At 40.6% G+C, this 25607-nt stretch overlaps 1 protein-coding gene across 1 annotated transcript in view; it reads right to left on the bottom strand.

Annotated features, from left to right (window-relative positions):
* Positions 1–25607, bottom strand: part of GUCY2C (guanylate cyclase 2C) — a 53281-nt gene that overhangs the window by 10335 nt on the left and 17339 nt on the right. The window contains exons 8-18 of the mRNA XM_026868584.1: positions 22093–22228; positions 19819–19904; positions 19276–19387; positions 14927–15008; positions 12476–12581; positions 11874–11936; positions 11218–11289; positions 10193–10297; positions 8838–8924; positions 4602–4734; positions 2666–2803 (exon numbers count right to left, since the gene is read on the bottom strand). Of these exons, the coding sequence (XP_026724385.1) occupies positions 2666–2803; positions 4602–4734; positions 8838–8924; positions 10193–10297; positions 11218–11289; positions 11874–11936; positions 12476–12581; positions 14927–15008; positions 19276–19387; positions 19819–19904; positions 22093–22228 (1120 nt within the window). The remainder of the gene's footprint in view (positions 1–2665; positions 2804–4601; positions 4735–8837; positions 8925–10192; positions 10298–11217; positions 11290–11873; positions 11937–12475; positions 12582–14926; positions 15009–19275; positions 19388–19818; positions 19905–22092; positions 22229–25607) is intronic.

Raw genomic sequence — 25607 nt, 5'->3', positions numbered from 1 at the left:
CCAAATGCCATGTAGTGGAGAGACTGCTAAGAGGTCTTCTGTGGACTAAGAGACAGAAGAACCTGTGTAAAACTTGTGTGCAACAGGAATGTGTTGGATTTTCATGCTGTGCGCACACCTGAGAGTGGAAGTAAGAGCAACTATTAGCAACACTGCGACTAGCCAGTGGCAGAAAGTAGTGGAACAAGGAGGCAGCTTGAACTGAGCTTTGGTATGTGACAAGATTTCAGTCCTGAGTAGTGAGAGTGGAGCAACGAGCTGGCCTAACAGCTGTCTCACAGAGAAGTCAGTGAAGAGGACTACGACCTAGTTACTTCTGTGCATTAGTAATCAAGTTCTGTATGCCTGTCATATTTGTGAGACTTTTTTCTGTCATTACTAGCAATATTATTGTATGTTGAGTTGATTGATAGATATTTGCAAGTTGAGAAAATTGGATGAATACCAGGAAGTTGAGTTTAATTTTCGTAAATTAGTGGATGGGGGCTAGGTACAGGGTTTTTTAAACAACTCTTAAAATCTGAACACAGTCCTTGCTGTTGCCAATGAAGTCCTGGAGAAGCAGTTGTATCAGTTGTCCTGAAATATTACTATCATGTCTTCTAACTTGCAGAGATTAACTTTTGATAGCCTAGCCATTGAAAAACTTTCTTCAGTAGACTTAAAAAACAAATGAATCTAACATGCAAGAGGGACATTTCTTTGCCCATTGTAATTGACTCTAATTCAGTATTCTTTTCCCTCTTTTTATCTTAGATATTTATAAATTAATGGTCACCACAAGTTTGACTACTCTCTTCCAAAGTTAGATGATGCCACAAACAAAACTCAAAGGTGTTTGAGTAAGTATGGCCCACCCTCTTGGGCCTCATCTTGGCTAATGGAAGGAATCCAGACATTTAAATGAGGAGCCACTTCAGCAATATATAATAACACTCATTCCTTTCTGTTACATGATGAACTGCTGAAACTAGGCTGAACACATTTATTCAAATTGCATAATCAAAAATCAAGAATAATACCAAAAGCCATTAGAACAGCAATATATATCTTAGACAGCTACTAATGCTTTTTAAGGAAAAAGCATTGGGGAGAAAACAATCTCCTCACTGAATGAAAAACATTTCAACTGAAGTTAACAAAGCAGATTTTTTTAAAAGTTGTATTGAATCCAGACTTGCCAAACAGGCTTCAGTCCCAGAAAGTTTATTGCTGTCTTACTAAACATGCTGATACGTGTGACCATCTCCAGCAACAGCACCTAGAGGTGCTAAAAATTCCTTCAGTTGAATGGATTAGCCTAATGCTATTTGAATGTACGGGTTTTTTTTAAATGCAACAATGCAGTGTGAAGAAACAGGTCAAAGTTAAAACAAGGAACCATATTGTGACCAGAGTCAAACAAAGAGCAGTGGGGATGCCACCACATCTCAGAAGAGCCCGGAAACACTGTGTCTGAGGCTAACTTAATACCTATTAACATTACACAGAAAGACTGCAGCTGCTCAACAAACAGTTAAAAGAATGTAGTTTGCTATGGATTTGCTTTGCAAGTCAAAATGAGCAAGGAAGAGAATTGGTCTTTCCTTTCTCCATTTATTTTGGTGATATTTGTAAAATCCTTGCATTCATGAGGATTGTGCTTGCTTCTTCCCAAGAAAAAGGAATAGAAAAACAATTTTTTCTACCTTATCTTAACCATGAAGTCCTGAAGAGTTTGCTTGAAGGGGAATAGGCATTTCTAATCCCTTTTAGGTCTACATTTATGTTAAAGAGTTGGTCATGTGAAATACTGTGTTTCCTCAAATATGAACACAGATTTGCAATAATGTATGATAATGGACATGCTCCAGAAGTTATTCTCAAATGTAACTCAGGAAAAGAGCGATTAGGTTGTCCAGCTGCTGCTCTAGATGTTTTAACAAATGTGAGGCGGATCTATCAGAATGACTCAGAGGTAAAGGCAACATCTAAACTTGTTGTTGGTAACTGTTACTAGGAAAATCCCAAACCCATACATGCTTTTATGTCAGTTCTAATATATAGTAATGCCTGGATTCTGGGAAATGGCATTGACTGGGCTGTTAGCCAGTCAGAAACAATGTCACAAAATGCACAAAATGGGGTTTAATAGATGCACTACAGGAGGAGATTCTTTTTCTGACAGAAGTTAAATGATGAAAGTTAATTTTGACAGGCTTGTATGAAGTCTGAATTGCAAGTTTTTAAATGCCAACTGTTCTTGTGTCATGCTGCTGAGATTTTGTTGTTCTGTGTTGATGCTGCTGATTTACAATGCCTAATTTGAGTGAATTATTATATGTTGTGCACAACTCATAATAGAATATCCTTTGTGACCTTTAAATATTACAGTAAGTCTGGGCAGCATTGTATAATGTTAACTTCTGTAATGCTGTAGCCAAGGTGAGGAGGGAGGAGAGAGGGCAAGAAAACTCAGTGCAAACTTTATTTACAAAAACAATAAGGATACTTGCCCCCACCCCCACAGTGAGATCCTTCAAATAGGCTCTTCATTCATCACACAGTGAAAGAAGCAGCAGTTCAAGCAGCTATCAGAGACAGTGCCTTTCACAAAGTGTGGAAAATGGGCCCGTTACAGCTATACCATCCCAGAAGGCTGCAATGGAGAAGTTTGTGGATTTACCTTTGCTGTCCTGGCAGTGTCCAGTGTAGAAGGTCTCCCTACGCAGGATGATTTCTTGGGCAATGATCCCATAGCTGTACACGTCACCCTTCTGAGATACATCAGCATGACGGAGATGCTCAGGAGCTGTCCACAGGTCTGAAGATCCAGATAACAACAGGGGATGAGATAAAGGGGTAAGGGAGAGAATTCACAGAAAAATTGTGCTTCTCACGGCATCCATTTGCTGTAGTGATATTTCCTTTTACTCTTTCCATATTAAACCCAGAGCCCACTGGTACCATCTATTTCCTACTTTAGCATTTTTCTTGAGAAGCTGACAGTACAGGTTAGATAAACCTCTTATGTGGTAGTTTTCAATTATCTGGGATTTGCTGACCCTACTATTTCCACTGTAGATGCAGACCCTCAAAACTCTCAGAAAATTATGGTTATTAGCAATGAACTTGATTTTATTAGCTTCTTTTCATGTGCTTCTTAGAAATAGCCTATGCATCTGTGTAAGACCAAGGAATGATGAAGCTATAAAAAAAAACCCCACTGAGACATAAATTATTGAGCTAGATGCATGGAGTTCGTTAGACAAGATGTCAGACAAGATGTCATATTTCCCAGCAGCCTTGATACCACGAATCTATTTAAATCATTCTCGAGTGCTTTTGAGCCTGACGTAGTATTACCTGCTCATAACCACTTTCTTGCGACAAAAATTATTAATCTGTATTTCCAATGCAACAAGCACTGTTGTACCTCAAAAACAGAACACTGCCATGGTATGACAATTTGTTATGACATGCTGGTGATGTATCATAAGTGACCTGAACACAGTGACCCTGAAGACTGTTACAATACCAGACTGCAACATCCAGCCACAACGAATCTGCAGAACTCTTGTGAAACAGTAAGTTTTCTTCAAAGAAGGAAATCTAGTAACCAGAAATTTTGAGGCTGCTTATGAGCAATGAAAAAAGACAAATACATTACGATGTAATAATAATTTAAATTTAAATATAAAATTTGTAAAAGGAAGAATGAATAGATCATTTACATTCAGTGCACTTTTCTTACTCTTTTTTTATGGTCTCATTGCTACTCTTGAGCATGTTTGTGTCTGAATGTAAAAATTTTCTTTCAACCCAGTTGCAACCAGTTTCTTCTCATATCATATACTGCAGTTATGGCACAGTACTGTGCTTATTATACCACAAGCTCTACTATACAGATTCAGATGACCTGTCTTTTCACTTAAGATCAAGTAAGAAAGAAAAGATGAGTAGAAAGGAGTGCTCTATTTTACAGAAATGTCCTATGAATAGAAAATGTAAAGAAAAATGTTAAAATTATTCCAGTCTGATAGAACACATAGTACTAGATTCCTACCTAAGGAATGAAAAACATTAAGGTTATCATTGCATATCATTACAAAATTTTTTAAAGGATGATCAGAATCACAGGTGTTAATGTCTAAATTGAATCACAAAACACTGTGATAAAATGTGCATCTGATCAGTTACAAGATCGTGTGGTAGTTAACTCCTTTTTTCCTTCACACAAATTCAGCATTACTGCTGAAGAGAGCTGTTTGCATGAAGGTCTTGGATGCTGAAAATATTTCTTGCATCTCAGCCTCATGTGAAATCTCTGTTTTCTAAACTATAAGCTGAAAATTCATCTTTCCCTTCCTTCTCACCTACACTGCCTAATTTCTTTCTCTACCTGCTAATAATTCTCTTTCTTTGTGTTATTTAGGATAAGACAGTGTTTTCAGGTATGATTTGTTTGATGACTGCTACATGAAACAAAATCATTTGTATGTTTTGTGCTGTGTACAAGATGTAATTAGGCCCTACTGGATGAATATCCCCACCTATGAATATAAGAAAATTCTATTGGGTTGGAAATCATGAAGGACAGTCCAGTTGGGTACTAGTTTTACCTTTCCTTGGAGGCAGAATTGAATTACATCCAAAATCAGTGATCTTCACTACCATGCGATTGTCTACTACACAATTTGTTGATTTGAGTCGACCATGGACTTCAGTTTTACTTGAGTGCAGATAAGACATCCCCTGTGGTTGATAATAAAAGACAAAGTAAGCAAGACTATGTGTGAGACACTCAGTTGTTACCAGACTCAACAAAAATCTGATGTATTACTGTAGTATCTGTCCAAATAGTTAAATGGCCTTCATCAGCAAAGAATATGCATAAATCAGAATTTGCTGTCACAGAGGGAAACAAAAATTATTTACAGAGAAGACTTTCTAAGACGACAAGAACAGTCAATAGTAAGAAATGAAGAGGTAGATCATTAGAAAGATGATGTCATGGAAGACCATCCTTCCTCTTATTTAACAAAAGTCGGACATAGTATCTTAGGCTTTGATAAGATTAGAACACAATTAAACAACTATGAACATTTATTTCCTCCCACAGAAGTTTTTATTTCACTTGCAATAAATGCTTTTTTTGGTAAATTTAGTACAGATTTGTTGGAATGTCACACACACACAAAAAATGCTTCCAATTACATGTTCATCCATTGGACACCATAAGTGTGAGAGAAATTAATCTTTATGTCTGTATCATCTTTGAAGATTACCAGAGACCAGAGACTTCATTCAGAAATCTTGCAGCAGATCCTCTTCTGCAAAGCAGAGGGCTAAAGAGGGGTTAATGCACAGGGTGTCAAATAATGCACAAAGGCTTATATAAGGCAGGGGATCAGATTAAACAATCACAAAGGTCTCTTCTGACGTGACTGATTATGGTTCTGTCTGTACTAATCAATACATATCAGCTATCCATGAGCTAAACTCGGAAGTGGGCACCATGAGTATCAGCCAATACAGTTTCAGTTGAAGTCTGAGATTCAGGCTCTTGACTCACAAAACACACAGGTGTACAAAGGTGCGTAGTTTGTCCCTTTTTACTCATCACTTCTGAATTTATCTTATTTAGTCTAAGATGCTCAAATACATTGCAATACATGAGAAGGGGGCAGCACTGAGGCATAGCAGGAAAAGAACATTAGTAAGTGGGCGTAAACAGAAGAATGCTAATTTGCACCCTCTTGCTATTATTTATTCTGTTTCATCTCTCTCTTCTGAGCTACTTAAGCTCACACCTACTTGTAACATACTGCTGATTGTTTTTCTTTCTATAGCCCTCTTTCCTGTAGCTCAATATATGAAGCATAATCTATATTCTGTGGAGGCCAGAACAGGTATGTCATATCTGTTTAGTTTCTTCTCTGAATGGTCTTCCACTTATACTACTACATGTATAGCTCATCCTCTTGTATGATAACTGGTAGATAGACCTTAATAAGGATTGCATAGCTCATGTGGTCATGACATGCTGGGTTTTCTCTCTGAATACTAGGTACCTGTAATTGGGAACAGATCAGCAAATGCTACAAGAAATCACTGAGACATGAGCTGAATTTTGGGCACAGTAGATGTATGTCTGAGACACAAGCAGTCTACAAGGATGCAACCCCTGGAGAATGTTGTTGGACTGGTTATCCTGGACCTATTTAGACCATGGCAAATTTAGAGAGACTGTGCAGGCTATATCCAAGGAACACATTTCTTGATTAAGCAGCTTTTATCATGCAGCCCTGATGAAGATATCCAGGATGTTTTGCCTGCTTTAGGTCCTATTTCCTCCAGCTGCACCTTCTTCTAGCTCCTACTTTCATCAACCAGGAAATATACCCATTGCCACAGCAGAATTCCCAATCAGTTTTGGCACCAAATAGCAGGCAAAGGTAATTTTGATTTCCTTATACCAGGGCTTGCTTGTTAACAATTTCTGGAGGCAGAAGTCTTATAGATGTGCTGATAAATTTTTTCTCTTTTCTTTCAACTATCCTATGAACCTACCTGAGAACACAGAACCTATTAAGAACCGACAATGTGACTTTCAAAATTTATAATGACTTCCAGTGCAGTACTCCTAAATCCTTGAGGCATTCTTGTAAGCTTTGTTCTGGATCTCTGAAGCTTTTGTTCTCACCGAGAACCCTTTTCCTGACACAATGCAAGAATATTACAGTCCCTTGCACAATATCCCGCAACAGCCCCTCATTTAATGATAGTGTTGCAACAACTGTATGCACTAAGAACTGCAAGGCTTGATTACTGCAATTCTTTCTTAGCAGACATTTCATTAGGGCTCTTTGGTCACATGTAGCCAAATCCATGTAGCTACAGGTGGTACAATCAGACCTAAAGACAGCAAAGATAGCAAAACAAAAGGGAAAAAAAGGATATGGAGCAGATTTAGGGCTTCCCTTTGCTTACCCCACCTCCTCTGAGGACTAGGGGCTGCTCTAGGAATAGTGACTACTTGGCTAGCTGTACTAGTGAATAGAAACGATCCAACATCTATTCAGAAACACTGATGCAGAAGCTTCTGTGCCAGGTGAAGAGTAGGCGAAATAAGAGGACTGTTTGGGCAATGGTAAAAGCAAGGTGTAGGAAAGTGGTGGTGTGGGAAGGGAGAAGCGTATCAAAAGGAAGGCAAGGGAACTGCAGGAGCTGGTCATAGGGATTTTAATGGCCTGGAGAGCTGGGGCTGGACTTTAAAAGGGCAGATACTAAGATAAGAGGAACAAGAGCTGGAGCCATAAAGTGAATCATATAAAGCAAGAAACTGCTGAAGTGAAAATAGACAGGGTGCCTGGAGGTTTGGAGGCAAGCAAGTTTGGGAAAAGCAATATAAGAATTTCATGGAAATGTCTAGGTCCCAGAGGCTTCATCACAGTATCAGGTCAAGGAATAAGAGAGTCTGGAAGATCATCCAAATGATGGTAATTTTCCTGATATTCCTAGGTACATACAAGTTTTCAGGAAGATTTTGTGAACCATCTCTACTAACATGGCTAATAATGCTCAGGAGCCATCCCACAGAACAGATGCAGTGGCCACCCACCCCTCCTCAGACACCATTACTAATGGTGCAGTGAATGACTGGTCTTGAATCCCTGTCCCAGTGCAGTCACTGGGAATTTTGTTACTCCCTTCAGAGGGACTGGGATTTTTCTCTCCTTCATGTGAACAGAGCCAGTACTAGTCCCTGTTTGCTAAGGTAACATCTGAAGGTGAACCGCAAAGAGTTAAAAAATACCCTGGTTTTTCATATGCTGTAAGGAGGAAAGGAAACTCCGCTGCTGCTATTTAAAATGAAACTTAATGCTGAACATTAACTGAACTTGAAAGTCATTAACAAGGCCAACAAACTGTGACAATTTGGATTAAGGGGACTTTAATAAAGAACAAGATTTTCAATATCTCTTTAGAACAGACACAGTGAAGTCATTCATCGTGGAGACCAAATCTGAATTGATGCATGTAGGGAAATGAGAGAACTGTCCAACTGCAAACAAGCAACAGGAAGAGCAGAGCAGTTGAGCACTACCAAAAAGGCAGATGTAATTCTTTACATTACCTGCAGAGGTATAATGAATTATTATACTTGTGAATTATAAAGGCTCCTTAACTACCAGCTAAACAGATACAAGTGTCTAATGTACAACAGAATTTTCTTTACTGTGCATATTGATTCTTCCTACCACAAGTATCTAAAAGGCAAAATCTGTTGAAAGCTATTGAAAAACAATCTTGGTTTTTGTACAAGATTAATTTCTTCCCTCTCACACTGCCTGAGATGGATAGCTCTAGTGAGAAACTACAGTTTTTCACTCTAGTGAGTGAGAAAATCAGGATGTAAAATAGACAGTTTGTTTAGAAAAAGTTGATCTGGATACAAATTAGAATAATACCATCATTTGAAAAAACAGTTCTCCTTTGTATGCCTTACCTGAAAGCAGTGTGTTTTACAGGTCTTGTGACTGCACAAGCCGTAATAATCAGAGCCACTGGTCAACAGATTGCAACCCTCTGATCTTTGGGTCACATTTATTTGGGACATACTTTATTTGTTTATTTATAAATAATCCAAAACCTGCTCTGGCCCATATCTCTTCCTTCAGTTTCAGAGCCACTGGCTCCTCCTACCTCATATACCTGTACCCAGAGGAGGAAAGTGTGGAAGGGCATACAACTTTATCAAGGAAAGAACACCTTGAAAGCTGCCCTTCTCCAGAGGTTCAGTTTTGCAAGACAGGACAGGTTGATTAACACTGCACTGTCAGCAGCCTGCTTACCTTGGCAATATCGTACATGACGGAGATTTTAAATTCCCAGTCCATGAATGTGCCATCAGGGTAGGAGATTTTATCATTTAAAACATCCTGTGAAGAGAAGAAAAGAATGGTTCTAATCTACACCAGGGAAAATGCAGAAGTTATGAGTACCTAAATCGCACAGCCTTTCAACCAGCATCTGGAAGAGGTAGCCCTTCATTTTTTATAGGGACTACATGCACTAAGGAAAGAATTGACTGAGAAAACAGGGAATATGAAATTTATTTTAGGTTTACAGAGAACTAGAAAAGTGGAGACTCCAGGAAAGAGATTTTTGTGTAATTGTAATTAATTGTAATTGTAAAGGTAAATTGTGAATTTGCTCTTAAAGCTGAGCCTTTAATAAAGCAAAATAACTGTGACAGAAATGGGTAGGTGTGCAAGAGGAAGGGAGAGGAATTTCTGTGTTTTATGCCCACAGTCCATTTCCTACCAATTTACTCATGGCCTGGTAAGTTCAAAGCAGACTGTTTCTTTATCTTATAGTGCCAGTCATTTGCTGTTCTTCCAGCCACTATGATTTCTGTTGCTGAAAGTAAAACCCCAAGAGTATGCCAGTATAAAGAACTAGAAATAGGACAGTTATTTTGCTGCCTTGCTGTGAATTTGTTCAAGAGACCACTGATACTGATGAAAGTCTTTGTATGAACTCAGAAGCAGAGACAATGTGTGCCTGCAGAAGAGCTGATGTCATGATTACTTCATGATTAACACTGAAATAATATTGGTAGTAATAAAGCATAAGTCTTTCACTATTTTTTGCCAGGCATCAATTTACCATTTCTTTTTATAAACAAAAATTAAGGGCTATTGTCTCTTAAAGCACAGGATTTGCCATATTCCAGCCTCATACTGTTTGTCCCTTATTAATATGGAATATATTATCTTCTCTATCCTTTCACACTGTGGCCACAGTGGGGCCCACAAGGGCATCAGCAGAGACAGCATCTACAGCTTGGAGAACAAAGAAAAGGTTATATCCTATTTGCCCCAAATAGGGGACAAATACAAATATTGCCTGTTGCTGTTGCCTGGGCAGAGCTCTGCCTGTACCTCACATGAGGTGCGGAGCCCTGCTTGTGCCTCACATCATCCTCTGACTGGTGAGAACCATCAAACTGATGGCAGCCACAGCAGCTCCCAGGGAAGGCTGAAGAGAACCAAGCAAGGGAAAGGAAACTTGGAGCCAGAAACCTGCCACCACTTCCTCAGTCCATGGCTGCTGCATGAGGGGCAGAGACATAGAGATAGGGATTTTTTTCTTATTTTGAAATTTGATAATTTTGGGATGGAAGGAGACCTGCAAAATTCTTTACCCGCAGAGAACCTCTTTCACAGTACTCAATCACGCCAAAGATCATGGTGTCTATCTTCACAGTGCCATAAAACTTGGTCAGGTTGTAATAATCAATCTGTAGGAGCTAGAGCAGAAACATTGCATCTATTGTTAAAAGCAATAGTCAGTACAGAAACACAGGTCAAGGATACTTGTATGACGTGGTTTTTTATCTCAGGCCCTGATAAAATGTATGAGTTTCCTTTAAACCAGTGTGTACTAAGACACTGAGTGAAGTACTTGGAGACATTTGTCATTCCAGAGCCTTCTGGATTAGGGAGATAAGAGTGGCTGCCATTGGATACTACAAGTTAATTCCAGAGCCCACTAGTCTCCATAATTGCCTCCTTATTCAAACCTCCCAGTTGACCAGAATAGCCATTATGAGTGACAGAATGTTGCAAATCCATCAGCAAATGAGCAAGTAATAAAAATTTAATGACACTGCATGGTATTACAGACTTGCCCATTTATATAGACAACTGTAGTTTAGTTTGAGGTATTTTTAGAGCTTATTGAATTCACAGTATAGCTGTGCTGTGTAAAAAGGAAAACTATTCCAAAAAGATGCAGTACTGCAGCCAAATTCATCTCATGTTGGAAGAGTTTCTATGCACAAGTCAGCAGAAGAGTTAAAAGCTGCACTTGGCATTCAATAATAAGATTTAACTACAACATTCTGCTACTAATGAATTAGCATGAAAATAGTGCATTGCCTTTTAGCATCAGCTATAAAAATGTATTTAGCAAGGCCATATGACAGAGTATGAATTCCTTCATTCATCCTCAGATTCCCTGGCCTACAATTCAGACTCTGAACTGGTTATAAGATCACACACACAAAGAGAAAGTTCATCAAGTAATATCCTTTGAGGAATTCATTACCCATCCACCTCACAAACATGCACAAGCATATGGCTGTTGGAGCTGACAGTGGGAAGCAATGACTTCATTCATAGGCTCCATCCCACCCTGCAGTGTCCAGTTGCTACATGCAATCATTACCTTGTTCAGTTCTATTTTTTGCTTCTCTGAGAAATTACCATCGCTGTTTTTGAGATCCTTTAGGATCACCACCTGAAGAAAAAATGCCAGTGGGAAAAAAATCACAGGTTTAGTACAACAGCAATTCATCCTTCTTTTCCAAGAAATGTCCATACAAAGAAAAACTTCAGAAACACCTGCCTACTGTTTCACTGTTGGAGTTTCAGTTAATCAACTAATAAGTATCAGAGTTATATTTCCTTCAAAAATAGATAGAAAATATTTAGAACTGTCAATGATGTAGATTTTAACTCAACATGAATATATCTCAGGCAGGCAGATAGCTCTACTTAATGTACAAGAATTGCCATGTAAATGGCCTGTCCTCCATTAATCTATTTATCTCCCCAGTACCATATGTATTCTATTTCTGATCCCTCTGTTTCTGCTTCTGCACTTCTGGACTCAGCTAAGGTTCATGGGTCTAATATTTTGTGTCCCATCAGTAAGAAAAATGCAAAGAACCTGATAGGGAATAAATGGCTTATTCCTTCCATAAGATCAAGCCATTTTGCAAGGTTGGGGGAAGTGGAATTGTCTCTGGAAAGGAACGACCTCCTCACAGAAAGAGCCCTCCTAAGCCAAGGAAGTGAGCGTGAACACATCAGTCAGGTTACCTTCTTGTCATATTTGCCTTGGCGAAGTCTCTGGGTGGTGTCACGTCTTTTATCTTCATCAATCTGAGAACAAAGAAGATTAATTAACTTGCAATTATCACCTACTCCTCTCTTGGCAGGTCCAGAGAGATAAGTAATGATAGTGTGTGCCACACAGAAAAGCATAAGCCTCTCTCTCTAGGGAGGGCCACTATATGCCACAGAAAGTGTGGGACATAAACACCACTCCCACAGCTGCCAGGGCTTCCACCTGCTGCTTTCATGCTCTTGGGCATTACAGAGGCATAACAAAGTACAGGGAAATTATTTGTATCAAGAAGAGACTGGAAATCAATACCCAGCCCATTTGCCCATCACAAAATGAGTTTTAAATCTGGTGAATACATATATTCTATTAGGGAGTGGTAGATGGAGAATAATCTCTTTTTTCTTCAATACAGCAAGTGAGGGTTATGAAAACTTTTTAGAAAATTAATTTTAACAGACCTAGTTCTCTCAGAGCCGTAGCCTGCATTGTAGTTAGAATATGCCAATACCCCAGCATCAGTGGTCTTTAGAAGACAAAATCCAAGACCCAGCTTTGGGCATTGTGCTTTTCTTACCTTCAAACTAACATGACTTGTCTCACCAGTCTCCAGAGGCAAAATTTCCTCAGGCGGTATATGGGACCATTTCTTCCACCGGCGCTTATTATCTCTCCTGTACTTCCTGCAAAACGAGCGAAGTCATTCACAATATCCTCCCAGTGAACCGAAACTCACAACAGGAGGTTAGGACACAGAAGCTTCTAGTGTCAGGATGACACAAGGATGGGGTGTCAGGTTGGCAAGGCTTGAGCACAAGCTCTGTGGCTTTTCCAGTTTGAGCCTGTTCGAACTCCCCTAGCTTTGGGAAAGCCTAAATGCTCATTCAATTCCATAGACATAGCAGAAGAACAGAACAGATTTAGCAGAACAACTGCTAGGCAATTGCCAGAGTCTCAAGGGATGTCAGAACAATTTAAAGCACAAGGGAGCGTCTGGATTTTATATAGTTTTCTCCTCCATGTTATTGAACCTATTCTGAAGGGAGGTCCCACAAACAAATGTAAGCCAAAGGAAGCCCTGCCATCAACACTGGATGATAAGAACTGGTGTGAATACAATGCTAGGAGAGGAGGTAACAACAGTGTTGAGATGAGATGCCTTTTTGTGGGTGTCCCTTGTATTCTGCACATTTTGTGAAAATGAGAGAAAAGCCCTTGGAATGGGGAAAAGGAAACTGCTGTCTCCCTTGAAGAACTTCAGACACTGTCTTCTCTTAGAGAAAAGCTGCAAGATGACTACTACTCATCAGATTACCTGTTTATTTGTGCAAGTCCTTCCTCGTTTAAAAAAAAAACCCACAGGACTGACTAGAGAGACTGCAGGAGAATCCTAACACACTGATGACTGCTGGCAAATACTCCAAATGGGAAAACCCATGCTATTGGCTAAGAACATAAATGTTCCTTTTCCAATATATTTTAACATACATATGTATAAGGAAGACCAATAATTGCTGTAAGAACAGTTTTTCTCAGTTCAGTCTCGTCAGCTGTGCTGTATCACCAGGGTGTATTGCAATTCAAACTGGTATCAGCTGGTGATTAAGTACATATCAAACTGAATTAAAATATACTAGATCTAATATTTATTCATGTGTTTTTCAGGACTTCGCCTTTTTACTTTCACAGTCAGAACTACACAGGGAGTTGTGGGATAGTTCAAGTGTCCTAGACACTTGGGAAATAAAAGGGAATGATGAGTCATCTTGTTAATTTTCATAGTGAGTCTCTCTTCTCCTTTGCTTGTTAGGAGACAATCTTTGGTTGAAATTATAGTTGAGAATTTTGCTATTATTTTGACACTAAAAGGGTAAGCTTTATTCTAAAAAAATCCTCAGGAATCTTCTATATTTGATGTTTAGGAATATTACAATGATATGTATACAATAATAACCTAATAATCTAAACAGAATCTTTAGATTTTGTGCATCTGCAAATACGGAAGAGTACAGAACTTTTTATAAGCAGTCGATACTGTCTCCAGAAAAATTTTTATCAATTTTCATAGCAATTACAAACTTTACCTGTCTGTTCATATGTTACTGCTTATATGTGATAATGATTAGCTCTTCCATTTCTTGAGTACAACCCAAGTACTCTTACACAACTGGGTGTGTAAGAGTTGTATATCTTCATCTTTGATTTTTCTCTTGTGAAAAGCTTTAGTTAGCAAGGCACACTGGTCCACTCAAAATAAGAGACCCTGGGTATTACCTGTTTCTAATCAAGTTTTTTAAGACTTGATTTTCTCACTTTTTCTGAAGTTCTCTGAGATATAGCAAAGAGGGATGCTGAGCTACTGAAAACAGATGCACAGGTAAGACAATTTTTTAAATATGAAAGAAAACCATATACTTTGTAAATGCGGTGGCATTTCTTCCAGCAAAGGGAGACATCATTGATTTCTGTTACTGTTTTTTTCCATTGTAATAAAGCTGAACTGTAGTATACTTATTAAACTCCAGCTGTTAGTCAACATGCAAGGAATTGGACTGAGTTGGAAGAAACTGAAAGACAGGATGGATCCATGATATGAAAACACCAAAACCTCATGGTGTTTTGACTCCAACAGTGACTCAAGACAAATACCTCCTTCTAGACTGATTTTTTTGTGTTACTAATAGGTTAAAGAAACATAAGTGAATCCCAAGTAAACTAAAGATGGGCAGTAAAGTGGAAGAAGTCTGATCAGTCTGAAACATATGTATCTGTATATGTATAGAAATTAGAGTTTGTTAGCAGATACAAAAACTCTGAGCCTTGCTGCATATTCTCCTATGATTATTAACCTGACATAACAATGCTATAGTTGCAAACACTACTTGGCATATACTAAAGAGTTCACACTGAGGTCAACCACCCAAGTATGTAAGGTAACCTAATGAATGGCTCTTCAAGGAGAGATCAAAGGCATTGCCCTAGAAGGAAAACTGTTCAAGGACAAACAGAAGGCCAAAGGTGTTGGTACCTTAGAATCAGCAAAGAGATGATGAGAACCAGAATCACAATTCCTGTGAGTGTAAAGACAGCAATTGTCAAGATGTGTGGGCCTGCAGAAAAGAAAAATTGAAAAATAAACAACTTGACAGAGGACACTGAAACACAATATTATATTTAAGAAATTACCCTCACCCACACATGTCAAGTCACAGTAGCTGAGCAGGGGTATTCTTCGGTCACATCCAAATTGAGAGGCTTTGGTAAAGTCCAGCACTGCCTAGAGATGACACGTGCCTGCCCCTTTCACTGTGGAATGAAGCATAACCCAGAGCAGTGCAGTCTTACATCCCCACCTGAGGCATGGACACGCAGGTGAGAAGTAAATTTAACAACACCAAATCTCACATCAGCTCAGCAGCAGTTTCCAGGTGTTCTCTTTAAAAACAAACCAGGATAGTCCAGGAATAAAAGGTGGCTTTTCTTAGTAACCACATTCTTAAAAATGAAGCAGCCAGACTTCTCCTTGTAATAACTCCATAAGAGAGGATGGTGGAGGCAAACCTTGGGTACAAGTCTCTGTGGGATAGGGATGTAGATGGGGTAAGCAGTTGACAATTTGAGATCAGAGTCACTAGAAGGGAGGAAACATTGTTTTCCCTCAGCATACCCATTGCTGAATGCAAAATGGGCTCCTCATTGACTCCTTTGGATGAGGCTTTCTCTGAAATGGAGAACAAGGGTTTGATCCCTACTGGTTTTATCATTAAATGCAATACTCAGTGATGACTTTCTGGTTGAGGCTCTATAATGTATGTCCTTTTCTTTCCAGTCCTTCAGGGTACCCACCCAGTGTGAAAGACATATGTCCCTTTAGAGTGAATTTTCCACAATGACCCATACCTTCTTCAACCAAAGTCTTTGCTGATATAATTTGCTTCAGGATGGGATACACCTAAAGCTTCCACCCAGAATTTCAGCTGATAATAGAGTACAGCCACTAGTGGATTTGAAAGGCATTTCTCACAAAAACTTGTTACCCAAGAAGAGGTCAGGATGAAAATCATGGTACATATTTTACATTTTACATTTTAACATAAGCAGACTTTTCAACATGTTGCACCTGGGTTTTCCCTTTATTGGCCCAGTTGTTTAAAGTCTTTCTGTAGTTGCTGTAGACAGAGCTTTGGAGACTGTGGAATCATTTCTGAACACTACTGTAGACACTGCGTTGGGACAAGTGCTACTGAGTGGACTGTACTCTTCAATAGGAAATTCATATGCTATAGAGGGAAAATAATCTGGTGGCACCACAAAGCTAGTAAAGTGTCCTTGAGAGCTCTCAGGTGCCAAACAATTTGAAAATCAGGCTGTTCAGGCATCTGAGGACTTAGACCCAGAACTGCACAGCACAGAAGAGTCCTAATCCTGAGCAGGCAGACAGGGCAGCCAAGGCTGGGAACTATTTGAGGTTGCAATTTTGATTGTCTTAATGTGGAAAAGCAAACTGAAGCCTGTCTTGGGTCAGTTCTTGAAGCTCAGAAGTACTGAGAATGAAAGTTACAGCCATCAACTTCCTTTGAAAAGAAACAGGCCATCAGCGCAGAGCTTCATCTGATGGCCACACTTCTAGAGTGTACCTACTCTACTGAGCGAGTCTCTCAGGCAAGGAAGGCAGAGGAGAATCTAGATTTGCAAATTGCCATGTTGGTTATGGATAGTAAAAGAGCTCAACTACTCAGACTTACTGGGACTAATGCATTTTTGCTTGTGCCCAGAAACAAAAATAAAGGCACACAGAAAACTGATAAAGTGTAAAAAATAATAAATAAATAAAAAGCAACATGACACACACTAGATGCCTTAAGAATCAGGCAGCAACTGAGCAGGGATTTTCAACACACCGATGTAAGCATCTGCATCTGACATAGAATTCAGTTTAGGAACAACTCTGGATTTTGGACCCAGCTTTCCAGCTTTGATTTTTCTTGTCCTGTATATCACTTCTCCCAACCTTCTTTCTGTGTGTTCATCCCAGTATCAGTCTCAAGGCCTCCTAGTTAACTTAATATTAGTCTGATGCTCTCCATTGAAAACTGTCAGTACTACTGTTTCCATCTGCCAAGAAAGGACATTAAGTCATCACTATAAAACGACAGATACATGAGAATGTGCAAAGCCATTTGGTATGAAGTCTCTAAAACTTAACGTTTGTGAATAGTGGCTTGCAGCTCAACAGTCGGCAGATTGAAATTCCCATGGAAGAGATATCGGACCACAATTTCCCGTTCCTGAGTGTCTACTACCACCTCCTGGCTCTTAGTATTACAACACACAAAGGGAGAACGCATCGCAAATTAACTGTTTTCAGGTCCTCAGGAACCAGAAGTATTTGTGTATTGAAGACTAACCTTATCCATGTTTAGAGCGAAGGTTAAAACTTCCTGAATAATGGGAAAATGTGGATGAAGCCCCTTTTTTTACGGAATGCCAGGAGGAAGGAGGTTAGCAGAACTAGGTCGTCTGTTCTCAATTAGACCTTAGGAAGGAGTAGAGCTCTGGTTGCTGTGTCTGTTCACCTCCCTGGAGAAAAAACGTATTTCTGGTTGGAAAGTTTTGACTGGCCTTGGCAAGGCATGGTGATCGCTTAAACTTTGGCCCTAAAAAGTTGCCCTTTGGGGGAATATATTTATTTAGAATCACACTGAAGGAAGGTTTATTTAAAAAAAAAAAAAAAAAAAATTTTAAAAAAAAAAAAAAAAAAAATCAAGTGCCTGTGGAAGGTGGTTTTACTTTGGTTTAGTATACTTTGGCTACAGTCAGGCCTTCATTAAGTGCTGAATGTTAAGCTACTGGTTTGTAGACACTGGCATTCTGCAGTTCCCATTTTTCTTTTGCACTTCTGCAGCAGCTTCAAACAAGGACATACTCAAGGGAATGTTTTAAAGAAATTAAGTTCCACTGACAACACAGTATGTTGTGGGGCCCAAGGGATGGATGAGAATGGGACTGGAGCCACACCAAGAAGACTGGTGCCAGGCAGTACACAGCTCAGGGAGCTGGTGCAAGGAGACCCTGTGGCTGACATGTGCGGCGTTGCTGTCTCTGCACAAGCAGGACTCGTGATGATACCAAGGGATATCAGAGATTTGACCAGAGTTGAGAAATGAAAGCTCCACTGAACTCTCTCTGCTCTTCCCAGAACTGTCTAAATGGAGTCTTGTCAGTGCTGCTGCCTCCTCCTGACAGTTCCCATGGGTCCCTGGCAATGAACAACTACCCCTGCTTCTCTTAGGAGAGGTAAACACTAATTTGAAGCCATCTGATTTACTTTACTGAGGAATAAAAACATCTGAATTCATGTACCACCTTACTGGGAATGGGCTCTTATTTAGCAGAAGGTGTTTGTTTCTCCAGTTACTGCTTTACCTATTCCCTAATGTTAGGGAAGCTGTATGGCAGACTAATGGAGGCCTTTAGCAGAGACCTTTAACAGTGGCACCTTTGGACATTCACTGATGGGAATGACTCAGTTGAACACTAACCCACTGTGTACTAACCCTTGCAACCATTACCACTGCAATAATTTTTATCCTGCATATCATACCCTAAAGCATATGCCTTTCCATTGCCAATCACCATGTGGCAGCAGTCTAAATGGGGAAACAATCACAATCTGATCTGACTGACAAGGCTACTACTCTGCTATGCTGATGAACAAGGGAGTTCATATGTTCTGTCTAGGAGTCACCAAAAACTCAAAAGAAAAGGAGGTGATGATTTCTGGGATTTCAGATTTAAACTTTGGGTATAGACAGAGCAATAACCTATTTTCCTATTGTCTTTCTGCAAAGAGCCAGCTCTTCAAAGAAACCCCTCCAGAGAAGCACCCTCAGTCTGCACAGTGCTGTGTCCTCTCCCCAGCTTCCTACAAAAAGAATAAAGGGGCAAGTAGAAGCCCTGTGCTGCATCAGCAATACAGAAACGTAGAGTCAGATAACTTATCATAACCTTAACTCTGCTGCCTTTCCTGAACAGTCTTTCGAGCAATTCACACCACCACTATCTTCTAGTGAAGGTTATATGTTCAGGGGTGACCTCTTCCATAACACACCATGGTATTACACACAACCACTGGTACAGTATGGAGTCTACAAGAGACTTAGTAGCGCCTAAACAGAAATGCAGGTTTAGAACTAGGCTGGATGCAGAGAACATGGGCAGCTGGGGCAAGGAAAGGAAAGATGCTGTTCTGCCCTCAGCTCCTGGTGCCACTGGCTGGGGGCAGTGTGAAGGTGGCATGCTGGATTGCACAGCAGATGCATTTTAAAACTGTGTGACTTGTCTTTGAAGAAGAGGTAGGTTTAATGGGTGTCTCACCAGTGCCTGGAGTATCACTGGGCAGCCTGTGGTTCTTCCAGACAAAATCCGGACTGGCAGTCACCATGCGTGTCTCATTCTTCTGAGTGTTGAAATACAGAAGGGTACTGAACTATGGGTGTAGGAGGGAAGAAATGCAGTCAGCAGCTGTGCTCTCCCTCTTCTGTCCCTTGCTTTAAACTACCCTTAACAAATGTATTGCCCAAACTCAAACTATTCTTGCTCTTTCTGCTACAGTGGTGCATTCCTCAGCTTAGCTATATGTTTGGCTGCCATATTCTTCCTCATTCCTCCCCTCTCTCTGAAAAGAAATGTATCAGTCCCACAAAATACCAACTGCACTTTACTTACTGAATCACCAGACTACATCAATCCTGTCAGTCTCCAGAACTCCTCTCATGACCCCCTCCTAGATGTACAGCATGCCTTGGCATGCCACCACGTCTTCTGTATCTAGTTTCATCATTCTTATGCAATAGTACAGGGTATTTTGTTTTTCCTTTCATGTATAAGGTTGAACAGTTCCTCCCTGCACATACATACATGAGTTGCAGTCTGTGATGTATACAGCAGGGTCAAATTGGTATCAATGTCTCCAAATTCATCTAGAGTCACAGGACCCAATACACCTGCAGACACAAGGAATTAGTTAGAAGACTTGCATTCTCAGAAACACAAATATATGGCAGGAAGGATGGGATATATAAAAGGATTTCTCATGCTCTGGATATTTTTTTTTCTTCATGTACATGCTAGAATACATATCAGCTTAGTGTGGGGCTACTTCTCCCTTAATAACATGCTGCATTTTCTCTACAAAATCAATAAAAGACGTTGAATTGACTGCACTGCTATAGAAAAATATATTTGTCAGGATTTTTTCAGAATACCAAGAATGTCAGAGTAACCTCCGCTGAAGGGACCGTTTTAGAAGTGTGAAGGGAAATTGCCTGTTTCCATCTACAGTTTGAATCTATTAGCAAGAAAGGAAATATAAGGATGCTTTCATTCCTCTTACTCTTTTGAGAGCTACCTGCTTGGCGCCAATAATATTATTTTAACCAGGATCTTTTTCCCTTTAACCTCCTGCCTCTCTATGTCAGCAAATGTGCAGACTGAGAAATCGCCTATGTAGCACATTGCTATGATTTTAAGGTGGAACTTCCTAAATACCTCAGTGTGGCTTGACTTTGCTCTCATTAAATCAGTCACTTCAACAAAATCACAAGCTTAGCCAATGCCCACCACTTCTGAAAGTCTCACCATTTTTTCCCTTCTTTTTTTCAGGAGAGTCTTTTTGATCAACTTCAGCTTGCTCTTTTGCTGCTTTTGCTGGTGACTTATTTTATTTTTCCTAAAGCTCAGCATTATCATTTTAGTTGGGAACTACCTTCTCCCTTCCCACCTCAAAAACTGATGTTAAATTTTTCATGGTCCACCTTCTTAATACCAAAATAAATATTGTATGAACAATATTTATACTCTATCAGCCTCCAGCACAAGGAAGAATTAAAGTGGTTCAACATCTTTCACTTTTTTAAAAACTAGACCTATTGCTAATGTGGAGCATTAGAGTGCAAGATTTATTTTGCGTAAGTAAAAAATTTTGTGCAACTTACCTTTCAAATTTAGAGTGAAACTGAAGAGATAAGTTTACTGATATTCAAAAAAGGATGCTGTCTCCAGGAGGAATTCTAAACTATATTTTGCTAGGTTTGGAATACCATGGTTAGTTCAAAGATAAGCCTAAAACCTGCTAGGCCATATTAGGAAAATCTGGGAAACTTCTACACACGTACTCACTGAGAGTAGATGGGACATAAACACAAAGCTTTGAGTCGTCATTTTGGTACAGATCTCTAATGTAAAGTGACAGCTGGGACTTTGCTTCCAGAGAGGTAGAGTTGTCACTTCTTTGTCTAAGTATCGCCTCTGTCTTTTCCTAATGATTGAATTCTGTGATTTGAAGCCCATAGTACTAGACAACCTGTGAGAGGAACAAGTGGACTAAGAAGGGCCAACCAATTGCCATATGGCTTACACTCACATTGTCAGGCACCCAGGCCTACGATGGCTTTGTAAACTGGAAAATGGCTGGAACTACTTCAATTAAAGCTTACCTAAAAGGACTTCAGAGTAATTTTGAACATCAATCATATTTCATATGTACTGGCCTTAAGTCAAGACTAGACCTCTGGGGGAAAGCTTAGAAATGCCACTGTTGTGAATTAACAACCTGAATGCCAGGTTGCCTCTGGAGGAAGTATGAACTCTGAAACCCACCTATATGCTTCACTCTTCCAGCTTCTTTCGCATTCTCCAAATAGTCTCCCTAAAGAGAGTTCCTCTCTTTGTCAAAAGAATGACACCAGCTTCACATCCTAATCCCTGTCTTACATTTCTAATGTCTGGGAAGCTCTGCCTCTCCTCCTTCCCCCCTCCTTAGGCAGCAATATTCTTTAAATGTGCTTTGCACTTCAAAGCAGCAGGAAAGATGAAACAGCCCAGAAAGGGATCTGGTCCTCAAACAGTCTTTTGCTAATTGCAGTGTTTCAAATTATCATCATTTTTATTTTCTATCTCTTCTGTGTTGCATGTACTAAGGTGATTCTGAATGACTGCTATGCAGTGCTTCTGCTAATACTGAAGATAACATCCTTTGGAAAAATAATTAAAAAGAAAAAGAAGTGAGAATAAAACTCATTGAAGGGCTTGGGCTTGTTTAGTGTAGAAGTGACTTATCCTAAGAGGGTTTAAAAACAATTTTCTTTCCCCTCATCAATTTAGTGAACCCTGCACAGGACTCTACATTTTTACCTTCAAAGGTGGTATTTCGGGATTCATTGATGAAACTGAGAGGTGACACTGGACTCTGGGAAAAGATAAATTTCTTCAGAATATGTCCAAACAGCAAGACTGCATTAAAATAGCCAACAAGAAAGTCATCTTCCATCTAGAACAGGAGAAAAAGAAAAACAGCAATTTGAGAGTTCATGCTTCTGCCTTAAAGCTACAATATTTTTAGTGGTCTCCATTTGGCAAAACCTCCAGCATGGAAGACCAGAATATGCTAAACACTGAGTGAGTAGATGGGCAATGCCACATCAGTATTCTGTCTTGGAAAAATAAAGGTAAACAAAATATATTTCTGGTGTATGAAGACAGGGAAGTGGTGAAGACTTGTAAGAAACCACGGTAGAGCTCTGGCATGATGATCTTGGTGCAAAAGATTCAAGAAATCCTATACTGTAGGTTCTAGGCAGGTCTGCTCAGTGGCACAAAAAGCCCCTGGCTTTAGATTAGACTTTCTGTACAGATAATCCAGTGTGCTGCCAGCGAATCTGGGGTTCCAGATGGCCACAGCTCAGGGGCAAGGAGCTGTGCCAGAATTTCCATCAGCCTGCCATAGAGCTGGCACACAAAAAGTGTTGAGCTCAGGCTGGGAGATATAGAATCCCTGTAAATCTAGCCAGAAGCTTCAGGCTGCCTGCTGAAGAGCTGTAACTCAAAGCCACAAATCCTGGGAGGAAATCTACATGTAGAGTCTGGTTCTCAGACAGACAGCAGGAGTATCAGTTTCCGTAAGCAGATATAGGGTTTGCATAGATTCTGCTTTTCAGGAAATTAAAAAAATACATATTTCCTTCTTGTTTTTGAAGTTTAACTGGAAATTCCCTGGACAGAAACAGCAATGGTTGCCTCCATTTATACATATCTGCACACAAAAATCAGTCAACAACTATTAGTTCTGAACTTTCCATGCGCACATCTCAATTACACCTATAGATCTTCCTTAAGTGATCCATTGCAGCTACATAGAAGATTGTCAGTCACTCAGAAGTGGAGTCAGAAGGCCATGTACCTAATAAGTCTCTCTCACACCCTGTGAACATGAGACTTGCAGACCAAATTAAAAATGAGTTGAACTTCACAAAGCAGAAATATGAGACCCTGCATGTTTGCTTATGATACTATATTTTTACATCATCACAGAATCATTCAGATTGGAAAAGACCCTTGGGATCATTGAGTCCAAACATCAGCCCTACTCTACAAATTTCTCCTCTACACCATATGCCCCAGCATCTCATCTAAAAGACCCTTAAACACATCCAGGGATGGTGACAACACCACCTCCCTGGGCAGCCTATTCCACTGTCTGACCACTCTTTCGGTGAAAAATTTTTTCCTAATGTCCAGTCTGAACCTCCCCTGTTGCAATTTAAAGCCATTCCCCCTTGCTCTGTCACCAGTCACCTCTGAGAAGAGACCAGCACCAACCTCTCTACAATGTCATTTCCTATAAAGCCATAGAGAGTGATGAGGTCTCCCCTCAGCCTTCTCTTCCTCAGTCAAAGCTCCTTCAATCGCTCCTCACAGGATTTATTCTCCTGGCCCTTCACCAGCTTCGTTGCCCTCCTCTGCACTTGCTCTAGCACCTCAATATCCCTCTCATATTGAGGTGCCCAAAAATGGACACAATATTCAAGGTGTGGCCTCACCATTGCAGAGCACAGGGGCACTATCACCTCCCTACTTCTGCTTGTCACACTATTTCTAATACAAGCCAGGATGCCGTTGGCTTTCTTGGCCACCTGGGCACACTGCTGGCTCATGTTCAGCTGCTTGTCAGTTAGAACCCCGAGATCCTTTTATTCCAGACAGCTCTCCAGCCACACCTCCCCAAGCCTGTAGCCATGCAGGGGGTTGTTGTGGCCCAAGTGCAGGACCTGGCACTTGGCCTTGTTGAAGCTCATCCCATTAAAGTTGGCCCACCGATCCAATCTATCCAAGTCTCTCTGCAGAGCCTCTCTATCCTCATGCAGATCGACACTCCCACTTAACTTGGTGTCATCTGCAAATTTACTGATGATACACTCTATGACCTTATCACGATCATCAGTAAAGATGTTAAACAGAAATGGTCCCAACACCGAGCCCTGAGGAACACCACTTGTGACCGGCCATCAGATGGATTTAGTTCCACTGACCACTGCTCTCTGGGACCGTCCATCCAGCCAGTGCTTGATTCAGCAGACTGCACGCTCATCCAGGCCATGAGCAGCCAGTTTTTCTGAGAATTCTATGGGGAACTGTGTCAAATACTTTTCAAAAATCCAGGTAGACAATATCCACAGCTTTTCCCTTATCCAATAAGCAGGTCGCCCTGTCATAGAAGGAGATCAGGTTTGTCAAGCAGGACCTGCCTTTCATAAACCCCTGCTGACTGGGCCTGATCCCCTGGTTGTCCATTATATGACTTTTCATGGCACTCGAGATGACCTGCTCCATGACCTTCCCTGGCTCCGAGGTCAGACTGACAGGTCTATAGCTTCCTGGATCCTCCTTCCTGCATTTCTTGTAGATGCGTGTCACATTTGCCACCATCCAGTCCAAAGGGACCTCCCCAGTCAGCCATGACTTCAGGTAAATCATGGAAAGCACCTTGGCGAGCACATCTGCCAACTCTTTCAGCACCCTTGGGTGTAACCCATCCGGTCCCACAGACTTGTGTGCATCTAAGCAGTGCAGCAGGTCTCTGACCACTTCCTCTTTAGTTGTGCTGACCTCAATCTGCTTCCCCTCCCCATGTCCCAGCTCAGGAGGCTGGGTGTCCAGGGAACAGTCAGTTCCTCTGCTAAAGACTGAGGCAAAGTAGGCACTGAGCACCTCAGCCTTTTCCTCATCCTTAGTTACCATGTTTCCCTCTGCATCCAGTAAAGGACAGAGATTTTCCCTAATCCTCCTTTTGCTATCAACAAATTTATAGAAACATCTTTTATTATCTTTAACAGCTGTAGCCAAGTTGAGCTCTAGCTGTGCTTTGGCTCTCTTGATGTTCTCCCTGCATAACTTCACTACATCTTTACAGTCTTCATGAGAGACCTGCCCCCTCTTCCAAAGGTCATAGATTCTCCTTCTGTTCTTGAGATCCAGCCAAAGGTCCCTGTTTAGACAGGCCAGACTCCTTCCCTGCCTGCTTGTTTTTCAGCACACAGGAACAGCCTGCTCCTGTGCCTTTAAGACTTCGCTCTTGAAGTATGTCCAGCCTTCCTGGACTCCCATACCCTTCAGGGCAGCCTCCCAAGGGATTCTGTTCATCAGTCTTTTGAACAGGTTGAAGTTTTCCCTCCGGAAGTCTAAGGTGGCAGTTCTACTAACCCCTCTCTTTGTTCCTCCAAGGATCAAAACTCCATCATCTCATGATCACTGCACCCTAGACGGCCTCCAACCGTTACCTCCCCCACAAGCTCTTCCCTGTTCACAAGCAGCAGGTCCAGGAGGCACCTTCCCTGGTCAGCTCACTCACCAGCTGTGTGAGGAAGTTATCC

Source organism: Athene cunicularia (genome assembly GCF_003259725.1).
Source record: "Athene cunicularia isolate RWA chromosome 1 unlocalized genomic scaffold, athCun1 chr1_part2, whole genome shotgun sequence".
NCBI lineage: Eukaryota > Metazoa > Chordata > Aves > Strigiformes > Strigidae > Athene > Athene cunicularia.
The sequence above is the reverse complement of the archived record's forward strand: the minus strand, read 5'-3'. Positions and strand labels throughout refer to the sequence as shown.